Here is a 16,035-nt window from a genome sequence, read left to right on the forward strand (position 1 = left end):
TGGGGGAAGATGTCACATGAACCCATTAGAAATTATTAAACTAGTAATCAGCCAATCAAAATGATTTAATCCGTCCTGCAGACCAGAAATAGAACTAAATGGATTAATGCTTTTTTTTTCTTTTTCTTCCACCAAACGCTCCTTTGCTGAAGTCGTTACAGATCAGTTGGACTTTAATAAAAAACTTTAATATTCATCTGCTGAGAAGTCATTGACGAGCTGCTGCCTCCCAGCGAGGCGCCAGGATGATGCGATGCTGGTTTAACTCTGTGACGGACAGGCCGGCCTCACCAGAGACTCCAGTCCGGTTCTTTGTTGGTGCCGTCCTCCATCTGGACCGCCACGCTTCCTCACCCCCAAACGTCTCTCCAGCTCATACCGCCCATCCAAAGCCCCGTCTCTCTCTGCATCATCTGATCCCACTGCCGCCACCCTGTTGGCTGTTTCCAGAACCCCGGTGCTTCTGGGCCGGGTTGCCGACTGATCCACCCTCCCATATTTCCAGGAAGCGCTCCAGACGCACATTGCCAGGACATGCTTCAGGCTGTGCCAGCCGTCGGCTTCTTGGCCGGATTCCCCCGTGCCGTCTGGTCATCACTCAACCCGGTCTGAATTCATCTGTGTCTGAAACGCCCCGAAAAAAATCAATCCATACAAAATGTGTTTCTGGTTATTTGGGCTTTTGTCGCATGGTTTCTGAAACCAGAAAGTTCCTCTTAATGCTCATGAAGGTAAACTCAGACAGTTACTGCTCTGATCCAACATAAAGTTGGAGTATCTAGTGATATACAATGAGTTTGACTGGACCCAGGCAGAGTCTGAAAGCCCTGCAGCACATTTCATTCCCCTATTTCTCACACTTTTTTATTTTACCTACTTTTGTTTGATGTTTTCCTTTTAATTGATTCACGGAATTGTTTTTTCAGCAATATTATGATCACAAAAATACAGTAATTTTTTTATTCAAGAAGTTATTCAGTCTTCCCAGCCCACATGTTTCTGAATCAGTCGACGGTTTTCCTCTGCATGGCTTCCTGCAGCGTTTCTAACCAACTTATCTAAACGTCCGACTAAAACATATCTTGTTTTTTTTGGGGGGGGTGACGATGGATTCTTTTTACTAAACTTTTAAGAACTTTATCACCTTAGCTCACAAACAAATTCTATAAAACGACCATGACTTAAAAATAAACAGTGAACATATCAGCATATGCACTAATGGTGCAATCCACTAAAATGTCTGCCTGGCCTACTAGTAGGTTAGATTTCCAAATAAAAAAGCAGCACATGAGCAAAGTGCTGCTTTTTAACACCAACACATCTCAGCATGTTTGACTGATGACTCTGATGTTCGTTCTTGTCAAACGTCAAAGATCAGAACCCAGCTTGGTTGTTTTCCTGCATCTAGAACCTCTGACTATTATGCACACCACATTACTGCTCTTCTAAATGGTTTTAATGCTTTTTAAAAATAAAAAATCCCAGTCAAATCACAACATGCTTAACATAATATTTCTGTGCCTGAAGGTTTGAGCGTGAACTTAAACACCTCCTCATTAATTCATCTGAATAGCAGAAACCATTGTGAAGTAGTTTGAATGTTGTCCAAACAATTAAAATCAAGTTTGATCCACTCTTGTTATGCTACAGCAAAGTGATATTAATAAAGCCAGAGGTGGGCACTGCTTGCTAAAATGTTAGCTGCACTAATCCTAGAGCACTAGTCATAAACATTAGTTCTGCTAATGCTAAAGCGCTACAACAACATGGTAATTAGCAGACACTAATGCCAAAGCAATACATCATAATTAGCAGAAGTTAATGCTAAAGCGCTCTATCCACGTTTTTTAGCAGAAGCTAATGCTAAAGTGCAATATCCACATATTTTTTAGCAGAAACTAATGCTAAAGTGCTATATCCACATGTTGTTTTAGAAGAAGCTAATGCCAAAGCAATACAACATGATAATTAGCAGAAGTTAATGCTAAAACACTACATCTACATGTTTCTTTAGCAGAAGCTAATGCTAAAGCGCAACAATATGGTAATTGCCAAAAGCTAATGCTAAAGCGATACAACAACATGGCAATTAGCAGAAGCTATCTACACATGTTTTTTTTAGCAGAAGCTAATGCTAAAGTGCTAGATCCACATGTTTTTTTAGAAGAAGCTGATGCTAAAGTGCAATATCCACATATTTTAGCAGAAGCTAATGCTAAAGTGCTATATCCACATATTCTTTTAGGAGAAGCTAATGCTAAAGTGCAATATCCACATATTTTTAGCAGAAGCTAATGCTAAAGTGCTATATCCACATATTTTTAGCGGAAGCTAATGCTAAAGTGCTATATCCACATATTTTTTTAGGAGAAGCTAATGCTAAAGTGCAATATCCACATGTATCTTAGCAGATCTTAGCATGATGATACCCTCCATATGTCATTAGGAATACATGACAAAACTCTCGTACTAGTTCATATTTGTGATATCTTTCATCTGTTTGATGAATTGGTTGTTTGTGTCATCTTTAAAAAAACAAGAGAGGAAGAACTTGAAAAGAGGAAATGGAACTACCATGTAAACAGTCTTCATCCACTTAAAAAAAAAACGTGAATGTAAGCGTCTAGCTACTTGAGGAATTCTCAACAATCGACAATCAACTCTTTGTCTCAGGTGTCGAACTTCATTCACCTGAAAGTTTACAAATTAGCGCTTTAGAATTTATCCAAATTTATCAATTTAGGGAAAGCTAAATGCAGTCAACATTTTCAAAGCTCGCAAAAACATGAAACACAAGAAACAAAACATTAGCTCCACTATTACCAAATTAATGAAAGTGTGCCCAGTCCACTGCTAAGTAAATAAATATAATGGTTTGGATTATTTATTTTTTTGGATGAAAGGTGTAACTTTCTTTTATCTCTGACATATGGCTTTAATTAAGAAATACAGATGAGCAAAAATTCTTCTACGACAGCAGAAATTAATTTATAACTCATCAGATTCCCTTTAATTGATGCGATGCGCGTATCCAGAGGAGTTATTCACCTTCAATCATTTATCATTGGTTTTTTTTTGTTGTTGTATTTTTTTCTTCTTGAGTAATACTCAGCAGTCAGAGTAGTAGAGGAAGTAATGGAGGTTGTGTCAGTGAAATCAGCAGCTCTGCCCAGTCACCACCTGCCGCTTCGCTTTCTCTTCAGGGATTAGCTGTGTTTACTGCAGCTGGAGCCCAAGGGAGAGAGAGAAACACGGACCTTGGACTCAACGACGAAGTAAAAACAGAAATATGCTTTACTCCTCCTTTTATCTGCCTCTTCAATGGCCTTGAGCAGCACACTTCATTCTCCGATTGTACAGGACTCAATTAAAAAGAGCGTCGCCGCTGCTCAACCGGCATTCGGAGGTGAAATGAAGGTTGAAGTTATAAAGGAGGAAAATTAAAAAAGAGGTTGTATTTTTTTGTTTTTTGTTTTTTCTTGCATCCAGAAATGAATTTAGTTGATTTGGGGGACAATTGGGTGCCTCCTGTGAAAATACCCAAATTACATGTCCCAATTTGCAGAGGAGCTGCAATGAAAGGGCTGTAAAAGCCAGAGAAGGTCAGCACGAGTTTTTTATTAAAGATGGTGAAGAATCTTTAGGAAGGCTAAAGTAAAAGAAACAGCAGATGGTCTCTCTCTTTCTCTATCTCTCTCTCTCTCTCTCTTGCTCTTTCTCTCTTTCATCCGTTCTGATGTTTATGAGCTTCTCTTTGTTGCCTGCTTTCTCCTGCAGGCTGGATGATCGATGCTGACAGCAGGCCCAAGTTCAAGGAACTGGCTGCAGAATTCTGCAGAATGGCCCGTGACCCCCAGCGGTACCTGGTCATCCAGGTATGCTCACTGCCTGGACTTATTTGATGACGGCTATTTTTACAAACCGGATTTAGGAGGAGATTACTGTCTCCTTAATGGTAAATGGTAAATGGACTGAGCTTTTCCAATCATTTTGACCACTCACAGTGCTTTATACTAGAGTCACATTCGCACTCACAAACGCTCACACATTTATACACCGATACGCAGATTGGTAGGCAGTTTGTCTAATAAATAAAACGTACTTTTGTTATCTTTTCCTGGCGTTAGAAGTTGATGTGAGAAACATTTAAGGTTGACAAAAGAGTAAACGTTCCTGTTTCCGTTTGGGCGTTAGGGAGACGACCGCATGAAGCTGCCCAGCCCCAACGACAGCAAGTTCTTCCAGAGCCTGCTGGACGAGGAGGACCTGGACGACCTGATGGACGCCGAGGAGTACCTGGTGCCTCGAGGTTTCAACATGGCCGCCACGTCGGGTTCCTTAAGGCCCCGCGTTGACTCCAACCGAGTAAGAGTACTTCTCTCGTTCAGCAAAACATCTTCAGTTTGGTGAAGTGATAAAACATCACTTCACTGTTCATGTCTCCACAGTAAGACATGAACTCAGCACCAATGAACGGATCGGCAGGTCTGGCAAACTGTAACTTCATAACCCAGAACTTGTAACATATTACAGCTTAATTCTGTTCACTGGAAGCTAAATCATAACCCCAACACGTAATTTAACAGATAACATTAGCTAACTGTAAATAATCAGCATACAACATATTCTATTACTGCTTCATCTGATGAGTTCATAACATGTGATGTTTGCAAATAATTTGTAAAAGTTCATAAAACTTTAAGTTGCCGCAGAGGAAGGCAGAAAGGTTACATTTACAGCATTTTACCGTTAAACCATGCAGTTTGACATCCGTTTACTGTACAAGTTCAACAATCATCTGAAAATAACTGTTTCCTAAATCTGATGTAGTTTGAAAAGAAATCTCAAAGGTATTTTGTGCCTCAAGATAAACTAAAGCGGTTTTTAAAACGGGGTTTAACTTATCAATATAGAGTGAGAGTAAAAAGAAATCTCGCCCCGAAGAGTCTGTGGTTCTTAATGTATAAATAAACAAGATATTTAAAGATTTAACTTCAAGTCTCCAAAACTCCCACTGACTCCACCATGTCATTATTTATTGGTTAGATATGATCATAAAATGGACAAATTCTTGGCAAACAATGAACACACATTAAGAGATGCCACAGCCAGCAAAATTAAAGATGTGCTTTATTGTTACCTTTAGCAATCAAAGGTGTGAAAAGTATTTCTACCTTCTGCTTTCTTCTGTTTTTCCCTTTTGTCCCAAATGTCTCAGAACATCAAACAAACACATTTGTTCCATTTGTTATGGAAAAACACACAGGCATTCAGACCAACGTGGCCCAAAGTTAATGAGAAAACATCACAAATGAATGTTTCACCATGTTTTGGTCTATTTGTCTCGTCACACTGAGTCAGACCTGCAGAGTAAAGAAGTCACTTAAAAACAGTTCCTACTGCGAATGAAAAAGCATCAGTCTGGTCAGAGTTACATAAGCACTGATATGTTTTGGACCATTTTGGATCATTTGCAATAAACTCAAAATAATTCATTAGTGTGGAAAAAAAATGCAGGGATTTGTTGATTTTTGTGAATTGTGGTGAAACCTGGAGGGACTGCTAACGCCTGATAACACTCTGTACTCAGATTATTAGCCTGAAAATGTGCTTCATCTGCATCATGTGTTGTGAAAGCAAATACACAAGACAAATACTTTCCTACATTAAAAACATTAAAGAGAAAGTTTTTCACAAACAGACAAAAACTTAAAACTAGATCATTTGGGTGAGTTAAAATATTGGCTGTTCCACCAAATGTCTTCATTTCTGAAGATTTCCATCTCTGTATTTTGATCTTCCTGAGCCACCGTCCTTTAGAAGGACTCAGAATGGTTCAGAGCTTCCAAAGCAAATAACGCTTCCCCTCCTAAACGGCCCGAGCCGTTTGCTAATGGACAATAAGAGCAGGCTAATGCAGTATGCACCTTGGGCTGCAGGAACATGCCTCTGCTTCTCATGCAATCTGCATGTTGGAGGTGAAGGACTGCAGCTCTGCTCCAACTGTCCAGTCACATCCTGAAGTTATTGTTTGACCTCTGCAAACGTGGCTCTGCCTCCATGGTCAGCAGAGAGGAGCAGATAATGGCTGGCTGTGGAGGAGGAGGACGGACAGAACCACAGGACATTTCTGTGTCTTCTTGTCTTTTGCTGCTCTGCTCCTGTAATTGTTGCTTAGCGTTCAGTGCTTGATGCAGTGCAGGAAGCCTTCAGCCCGTGGTCAGCCGACACCGGAACACAGGCCTGTTTGTTGTGTCATGTTCTAGCTTTTCTTCTGGGTTCTGGTTCTGTTTTGATGTCAAAGTGCTAAAGTTGCGTCTTCGGCCGACCGCCTTTCACCATCACTGACGTCTTATGGAGGAAGACAGAAAAACTTGTAAAGGGTTTATGCTTTTCAGGCTTCCTGCAAGAATTACATGTTAAAATCACATCAGAGTTTAACAGAAACAACCAAACAACAACAATCAGGTTGAAAAGTATAAATATAAACGATCACAATGAGTTTACTAGAGGTTTTCCCACAGAGGTTAAGGGTTAAATATAGAACCTGGGATGGATGGATGGATGGATGGATGGATGGATGGATGGATGGATGGATGGATGGATGGATGGATGGATGGATGGATGGATGGATGGATGGATGGATGGATGGATGGATGGATGGATGGATGGATGGATGGATGGATGGATGGATGGATGGATGGATGGATGGATGTTATTCAACTTACATTTAAATATAGTTATTAACCTGCAGTGTAAGCAGCTGTGTTCCTACCATTTAAGAATGCCAATGTTTCCCTCAGAACCAGTTTGGCTATCGGGACGGGGGCCCGAACACAGTGGAGGGGCCCCTGGTGGGGGCCCATGGTGGAGGGAACCAGGAGGCGTCCGGCAGCCAGGGCCCGGTTCTGGAGGACCAGCGCTGTAACGGGAGCCTCCATAAAAGCAGCCAGAGCCAAGCCGGGGCGGAGGACCCCGGGGCCCAGAGGTACAGCGCCGACCCCACCATCTTCCTGGGGGACAGGACGTCCAGAGGGGACACCGATGAGGACGGCTACATGACGGCCATGAAGGACAAGAGCTCCTCAGGTACTAGAAGCAGAAGCAAAGCATGATGGGACTTTCCATGCTGTTCCTCATTGCCTCGCCGTAGCATGCTTCACTTCTTCATTTCATCTTGGCTTTATTGATTAACATTCTGAATGAGTTTGCATCAACAGCGGTTTGTCAGCTCCCACCACAGAACCATGCTCTGCCTTTGATCATAACTCAGCGCACCAGGCCTTTTCCTGATTCCTGAGCTGCCTCAAATGCAACAAAGCCCCAAGCAAAACGCATCTGAGTGGAGGCGAGATCGATGGAAGCAGTGGAGGAGGGTCGTTGCTTTTCCACTCTGACCCCTGCAGATGGCGCTTCCAGAGCCAAAGAACTGCTGGCGTCCTGCCCATCTGGTCCTCAGCAGCCGCCATTGCTAACCCTCATTAGTCACTCATCTCTTTCCTTTAGATTCCCTTCATTCATATTTCCTTTTCCTTTGGTTTCATGTCTGTCTGTCTGATGAGTTAATGGTCTTCTCCCTCTGATCTGTGCTGCAGAGTACCTGAACCCCGTTGAGGAGAACCCGTTTGTATCCAGACGTAAAAACGGCGAGATCCACGCGTTGGACAACCCGGGCTACCACAGCACGCCCAACAGTCAGTCCAAAGGAGAGGACGAGTACATCAACGAGCCCCTTTACCTCAACACCTTCCACAGTCCTGCTGAGCTGGGCCTAGAAGCCCTGAGAAGGAACGGTCTCCCCTTACCCAGCATGCCTCCGTCCTCCATCTCAGGGTCAACGCCAGGCTCCCATCTCCCGCTCACCATTCAGACCAGTCTGCCCCACTACCCCCTATCCTCGGCCCAGCCGTCTCCGGCCGGCCTGCCCTGTCTCCATGCTCCAGCAGCTCACATCCTCCATGCCCACAACGCCATCAAACCTGTAGGGCCGCCTGGAAATCCAGGTGGCTCCATCCCTCCCAGCCTAACAGGAACTTCTGCTCCAGCCCAGGTGAGCCAATCAGGTTCCCTGTCCACTTCGTCCACCCTTTGCCATGGTAGCCTGCCAGCCTACCAGAGCTACACCACCTCCCATCCCGGCAGCCTGCTGAAGCATGGAGGGCATACGTCAGGGAAGGCCAGCGGGAAGAAGCTCAAGGTAACCTTTGACAATCCTGAATATTGGCAGCACAGCTTGCCTCCAAAATCCTCCTTACAGGTGGCCCCTGACGGGGCGCAGGGAGGCCCCGCCAACGCCAAGCTTTTCTACAAGCAGAATGGACACATACGGCCCCCAGTGGCTGAAAACTCTGAGTACATGTCTGAATTTGCCATGAAGTCCGGCACCGTTCTGCCGCCTCCACCCTACAGGCAGAGAAACACTGTGGTCTAGATCATCCACCAGCTCTAGCCTCCTGCCACCCAGACATCCTTTCTGGTTCCACCATCAGTGGTGTCAAAGACCCGCCTGACTCTTTCCAGAGATTGCACCATCTGCTGTAGCAACATCCAAAGGAGTTGGACAGGTACAACCAACTCAGACACCTTCCCTACATCCAGTCTAGTCCATTTCCGTTTTTGTAGATAGGGACTATCTTCCAACGCATTGAGATGGCCATGGCAACAAAGATCAGGCAACAAAAGATGGAGGCACTCTGTGATGTTGGCGGACAACTCTCAGACTTAAAAGGATCGAGCTCTGGGGACATGAACTCACTGCCAGCCACCTCAGTGTCACTTTTGTGAGAGAAACAAAAGGTTTTCTGTTATTTTCCAGCAAAGAAAAAAAAAACAAAGCCAGAAGATGAGCAATAGATTCCGAAACAAGAAAAATTAGTCAGGTTTTGCAATGAAAAAAAGCGAAATGTGAGAAACTGAGGCAGAGTTTGGTTTAGTTTTTGGAGAGAGCAGCAGAAACAGACTTATCAGTCATATTCAGTGTTTTTGCCTTTCGGATTATACTGCGTGTTCTTGAATTTTCCATTGAATATGTGAAACCCATCTAATCCTACTGTTACTGTGATACTGTGATGGCCAGAACTACAGTGATCTCTTTTATTTGTAGTTCAACCATAAACTGTAAACTAATCGCCTGAAAATCTCCTGGGCAACAACTGTTTTGTTTTTTTTTTCTTTTTTTTTGTTGCAAACTTGGAGATTATGATCAAAATCATCAAGGAACAAAAAAGTACACTGTTATTACTTTTCTATACACTGGTTCCAGTGCGGAAAAGTTGCATTTTCGACACTGGTTTTCCATTCACACCGCAAAGCTAACTTTGAGGAGAAAATGTTATGGAAATTGCTGCATCCAGCCAAATTGTGTGTGAAGATCATCCGAAAAGGGTCAGAACTAAAAGTGGTGATCACAGGGCGAGAGAATGTCAGACATCTACTGGGAGGATGAGGGAAGGTTCCTACAAGCCGACTAATGAAGACCTCAAGGAATGAAGAAGGCAGCACCAGCAGAGCACAGACTACTTTTTAATGTGTGGATCTGGGTTTGCATCAGTGTGACTGGGATGCGTGTGTGTGTGTGTGTGTGCGTGCGCGTGTGTGTGTGTGTTTCAGCAAGCTAGCTGAGCCCCTTTGAGAACGAGAGAAAAACAAGTTGCAGAAATCAGCCGCAGTGTAATTGACAGTTATCAACCAGCAGCAGGCGTAAACAAAGGCCTTCAGACATGCGGAACATGAGAATCCAAGGGTTAACTGAAGGCTCTTAGAACGGGCCAATGGCAACAAATCTCGTGAAACATTTCAGAGTCCCTGCAAATCTGCTTGGTTGAGTTCAGGAACACGCGGTTTTACGGTGGATCTGTTGACAAACACTTTATATGGATCGAATTGGTCTCAAAATGTTGATGGAACCATGGCAACCATGTTCTTTTAACGTTCTGGAAGCCGTTTCATGGGTAACGTAGACTACGTTACTCCTAGGACACCAATACCCTAAACTCTTTTAAGTTAACCTATCTTCACCAAACTGTTGTGGTTTCTTACCAGCTATCAGGTGGCGTAGAGTTGCAGTTAGCTAGTTAGCTTTAGCAACATGACTGACTATGTCTTTACTTTGTAACTTGAAGCTCTGTACACACTTCAGAAACTCTGGCCACACCAGCACTTCCTCTAACATCTCCTTAAAAATGGTGGGAGGTCAAACGCCTTGATGAACCTCAACACCGGTAACCAAACCATGTCTACTTCTTCTTTCCACTAGAACGTTTTTTCTTTTTAAATGTTGTCATTTTTACCAAAGTAATTTGAAATTTTTGTACCAATAGTGCTTCCATCTTCAGTTGGTTTCTGTAGGTTTATGTGCAGACATAAGTTTCTTCACCAAGTGTCTCCTAAGTAATACCTTATGAATATGACAATTTTGATTTATTAAACAAAGTTATGATAATCAGCAGTAGCATAAAGCCAAGAACCACAAAATTCCTCCAACTCCAATTTTCTTTATTGACACATAATTTTTAACACCTAAAGGACCAAGGACATTTACCTGTTAAGTATTTAATTTGCTTAATTTTGGTTTAATACATGAATTAGTTTGACTGGACTCGGACTGGACGCCTTAAAAAACCTTTACATAACCGCCTCCACACTTATTGTGAAAACATCCTGTGGGTGATGGTATGCAGTCCAACGGGGCTCCTAGGGCCTTTGGAAGAGAACCTAGCCCACAGCACCACAGGTCCTCCACCGTATTCAACAGTGAACATGAGGTGGAAATACTCTTTGTGTTTATTTTATTTGTATGTTTGGCATAAGTAGTTTTGTAAAAAACTGAAATTTGTAATAGATAAAATGTTGGATTTTTCTAAAACCTTACACCTTTAATAGGGGCGCTAGCAAATGTGTATGGTACTCCAGGTAACCTGTATCTGTATGGTTGTTTTTGCTTCTTCTTTTTTTTCTAATATAACGTTGGTCTCCCTCCCTCAGAAACTGTAATTTTTATTAAATTATTCAGTATAGCCTCAGTCCAAAAAGAAACCCACTGAAACAGAGCTGTTTGATCAGAGCCGAAGTTGAACGTGGTGAAAGCTTCACATTTTCTGTTTTAAATACACAATAAAAGCACCACAATTTTACCTTATTATTTCAACTGCTGCCAAAATGATCCAACACAATGATTAGTAGTTACAATTACATTTTCACATTTGTTTTCAGTTTGGAAATGAAGACTAAAGCTAAAATACTGTTAAAATTAGCTCTAGCATTTTGTTGGAAAGACTTTCCATCAAAACGATGAAACGCTCCAATGACGCTGACATTTTACATTATTGTAGTTCCATAAGTCATTTGATTGATCTATGTCATTTATTTATGCCACCCTCTGGCGTAAACGGAAAACAGCCTGTAGCCAAAATCCATGGATCTGTTCCGTGTGTTCATGGCGTCATTTAATGTGTCCCCCTGTGTTGTTCAGAATACCTGTGAAAAAAGTACTGATTAATCTTTCCTCTCAAGAAAATAGTCGTTAAATTCGCCACTGCTGCCTCTTCGGGCAAACTGCCACCAACGAAGAAAAATGTTGTTGGTGTTAAAAGTTTTAAAACGTCTAATATTCTCCACTTTGTATTGCTCAGCATTAAAACTGCTTTTTCATGTGGTGGAAAACTCCATCTGAGCTATTTTCTTATTTACCTTCCTTATATGTTGGAGCGAGTCTGAAAGGGTTTGACGATGCGCATGTAAAAGCTGCGTACGTTTTTCATTTCCCCGGACCGCTTTGATCAGAGACCCGGGTAGAAATTGTCTGTTTCCATCTTGTCCCACTGAAATATTCAACATGTTTTTCTGCTAGTTTCACACTTAAGAAATCAAATGTTTAAGCATGAGTTTGAGGAAAGTGATACGTTCAAGAGTTCAACAGGAAAGAACCCATTCGAAGGTGTTGCCTTACCCGCCTAAGAAATGTTCTTGTTCCAGTGTTGTTGTTTCTTATGTTTAATATTACCAGATTATGACTAATTTATAAAGCAGTATCTTGTAGCCACTTTTAGAACTCTAATTGTATGAAAAAGAAACTGAATTTATAATCAAAGTAAAAAATGTATGACGCATTTCGGCTTATTTACGCAGAGCAAAGGAAGCAAAACTCAGTTCCAGGATTTTGAACTGAGAAAAGAGACGATGAGTGCAAATGAAGACATGCTTGATTTTGTTTGCACTTAGATAAACTTCAGGCAAAGGCAAAATATATAACAACACAGAATGCATATTAAAAAAATCATAGGAAAGTAGCCTATATTAGACCAAGAGGATAACTTCATTGTAAAAACACAGTGGCTCTATTTGAACCCAGTCCAGGTTTCATCGACGTGGTGGTCTTTTAGGATCCCTGCTGGACTTTCAGCATCGATGAAAAAGTTTTTATTTCTTTTTGTGAAGGAAGTTATTACTTCTTTTGCTGCTCTGATGATTCACGTTTCAAATATATCTTGCTTTGATCTGGGGCAGTGTTACCTGCAGCTGTGGCCGAAGCGTTTGGGTGACTCATAGCAGCAAAACAGCCCTCAAACTGACGGGTGTTTTAATCCAAGGCCACACATACACGTGTCTTTTTTTTATGTAGCTTTCTGTGTGGCTTTTTATGTTGTTTTAGTTGCAAAAATCTCTTTTCAAAATATTTTTGAGCAGTTGGTTTCATTGGCACAAATAAATGGGGAGCCCCAGAAGGCACCTCCATGTTTCTACAGGCAGATTTTTTCTGTTCGGACAGATTTCTTTGTTATTTTAGAACATACTCGCATGTATGTGAATCTGGCACAGATTGATGTTTCTTTTGGAAAACCTGGTTAGTACTGCTGGCATGGAAAACCGAAATACGATCTGTTGTTTTCATGGATAGACTTTTTTTTTTTTCCTAAGTTTTCTTCGGGCCTAATTCTTATATAGTGAATTTAATTTTATGTTACTGTTTAAGCCGCAGCTCAAAGGCACATTGCCTTGTTCCAAACAAAATAGCTTTTTAGCACCTGCATAAATTGAGCCTTCACCAGTTTTGGCTGCTGCCATTAAAATCCTGAACACACAAAGGATGGACACAAATAACTTTTATACTGGGCTATATGATCAATTAGCTAGGCCATTGTCCACAAATAAACAAAAAACACAGGTCAGTGTTGTCTTCAAATAGTAGTTTTTGTGGAAAACACCAACTCTTTAGAGATGCTTGAACATGTTTCTTACGAAACTAATTATGTATGTGAATTAGTTTAACGTTGTTTTCCAGATCTTTGCCTAAAGTAGTCTTCACCAAAAGGCACTTTAGCTGGCGTCACATTTTTGCATCGACAAAGAACTACTGAAGTACCTCATAATACTTTTTATTTCTATAAAAAACAATATACAAATGTATGTGTGAAGTTGACAGATCCTAAACTACACAAACGCTCGTGTAGTTTGGCCTTGTGCTAGCATGTACGTTTAGCGTCATATTGATCCCCGCGTTGTACGAAGAGCACAGAGCAAATGACTGTCAGAGACCATGAAATTACATTTTGGTCATACTGCTCAGCTCTAAACTTGGTCAAACTTGGTTTAATGGGAGGAACAGCTGTCGCGTTTAAGAAAGAGTCCATTCAAACTGATATATTGTGTAAAATCTGTATTCACAAATTCACTGATATTGTTAACTTGGGCAAATCTTTTAACGAAGGTGATCTAAAACAGTTTCTGCTTCAGGGATAGAAAAACAAAAATGGTGGTCATGTTACATTGTGTACACGTAAAAATGGCTGACCACCACGTATTTTTAATATTTTTATCAGTTTTATCTGTCGACAGAAAACTGAAAGGCTGATATTCATGACTTTTCCTTTAAACCACAAAATGACAGCACTTTATGTGCTTATCTTATAAGCAGATAAACTGAAGCTATTGTACCTTTTTCTCCATCTAAACTGATTTGCACTGTAAATATGAAAACTGGAAGACAAAGATTTGTGTTGTGAAATGAACAGGAAGGCAAACAGCTGTGCTTGTTTATGAATTTAGCGAAACGTTTTCCACATGCACCAATTTTAAACGAAGGCGATGAAGACCTGAAACTACATAGGTCTCATGTTCTGAAATATATTTTTTTCTTTTTTATTTGAGAAACAGTTCAATGTATTACTTATATTTGATTTAATAACCTTTTTCTGAGCTTGGACCATATTATTTAAATGAATTTGTACAGTATGCCCAGAAGGCACGACAGACAGTTTAAAAAAACAAAACAGGTGTGAACAAAAGGTTTTATTTATTATTTATTTTTATTTAATAGTCTGACCATGTACTGTAAGTGTGAAGGAGGCATAAACACTGATTTTGAAAACATTGTTTCATGCTGCTGATTACCTGAAGCTACACAGCAAAGGTCATTTCTTGGCTGGTTTTCTTCCATTCAGAATAAACCAGAGTATGATTGGTTGTAAATAATGTTTGCTTAAAGTGGATGGGAATAACCTTGACATTGTTGTCCAGGGTACAACAAATTTAACTGATATTTCAGCAAGTTAGACAGCACAAACTGGGACTGAAATATTTCAAGAGAGATCTGGGTGTGTGTGTGTGTGTGCGTGTGCGTGTGTGTGTGTGTGTGTGTGTGCGCGTGTGTGTGTGTGTGTAAGTGTGTGTATGTTTTCTCCATGCCATCAAAGACGTAGTTCATCCACTGTACATTATTTAACATGTTTGTAAAAATCTAGCTCCAAACTTTGATTTTTAATCGCACAATTTGTCACATAAATGAAAAGTCACGCGCTCTTTTCCACAATAAAATACCAGATCAGTGTAACTGTACAGAATCTTTGGGGAGGGAATCCTCCAGAATTTATCTACACACACTACAACAACAAATGTGAATAGTATTTTTCTAAAGCACTGTAATGGCCGACATGGTGAATTTGTACATAAAACAGGAGGCGGCGCTTTGAATTTACATCGGCCTTTTCTCCGACTCTGTTTTTTTCTCCTGCTTATCACTACTTGTACAAAAAGAGACGTACATATTTGCTTTCTGTGACTGTATCTTTGGACTGGTGGGGATTTGATTTTCAAAGTGCTTGTTGACCTTTTTATCATGTAAAACTGTTCGGTGGCCGTCCTCCAGGCCTCAGTGGCTGTCCTCATGGATTTTTGTTGTTGTTGTTTTTGTTGTTTTATGTAAACACTCAAACTCTACAAAAGTGATGGAGGCAGGCTAATATGTGTAATTTAATATTTCAGTTCATACCTGCCAGATTAACCCACCCATACTTACAAACATATTTTCCTTTTATTTAGCACCATAACTGTGAAACCAGTGCTGCCAATTAACCTAGACAGTGCTACTTGCTCTGCTTAGTTTCTACTAAATATCTTACTGAGCCAAGTCTAAGTCCATCCTTTCCCTGAAAGGCAGAGCACATCTTTCTCTACCACTTTGTTTCCCTTTTCATTTTTTTTGCATGCTTTTAGAGGTGATGTGAAGGAGAGAAGCTTCTCGTCTTCGTCCTTCCACACTTTCTCCTCTTCTCAAGCATCGTCATTGGTGACTTTCTCTTCAAGTCCTTCGAAATCACACCCAAAGCTTTATATCAGAGAAATACCCTTCCTCATGTTTGTTACATGAATCTGTCAAAAGTATATTTTTAATTTAATATAAATAAAGATTGATTCCGTATTGTTTTGCGGTCATTTTTGGAGTGATTCTTTCCACGTGTGCTCAGATTTTGTAAATGTTGGGCGCAGATAAAATATGTTTTGGTTTTATTTTGCAGCAAAGTCTGTTTGAAGAATAGAAAATATGTATCAAAGGTATTTTCCTGCTTACAGATAATAAGACAAAGATACAATACAAAGAGCAAAGACTTTGTTTCTACGTAGGAAGCAGCTGTCTAAACCAATCTTTTTGTAAAAAAAACTATTTGTCCTCTTCATATAATGACTGACGGGTTGCTTTTGGAGATTTGAGGAATTCTGATAACTTTGGGAAGTAGAGTCTGGAAACACTTGGAATTTCTT

At 40.8% G+C, this 16,035-nt stretch overlaps 1 protein-coding gene across 3 annotated transcripts in view; it reads left to right on the forward strand.

Moving 5' to 3' along the window:
- Positions 1-15,694, forward strand: part of LOC103476823 (receptor tyrosine-protein kinase erbB-4) — a 282,377-nt gene extending 266,683 nt beyond the window's left edge. For all 3 annotated transcript variants that reach the window (XM_081614884.1, XM_081614889.1, XM_081614885.1), the window contains exons 24-27: positions 3,778-3,875; positions 4,195-4,365; positions 6,804-7,089; positions 7,596-15,694. In XM_081614884.1, coding sequence (XP_081471010.1) covers positions 3,778-3,875; positions 4,195-4,365; positions 6,804-7,089; positions 7,596-8,431 — 1,391 coding nt within the window. In that variant the 3' untranslated portion in view covers positions 8,432-15,694. The remainder of the gene's footprint in view (positions 1-3,777; positions 3,876-4,194; positions 4,366-6,803; positions 7,090-7,595) is intronic.
- The last annotated feature ends 341 nt before the right edge of the window (positions 15,695-16,035 follow it).

This window comes from Poecilia reticulata, chromosome 2 (genome assembly GCF_904066995.2).
Source record: "Poecilia reticulata chromosome 2, P_reticulata-male-v2, whole genome shotgun sequence".
NCBI classification, from domain to species: Eukaryota; Metazoa; Chordata; class Actinopteri; order Cyprinodontiformes; family Poeciliidae; genus Poecilia; species Poecilia reticulata.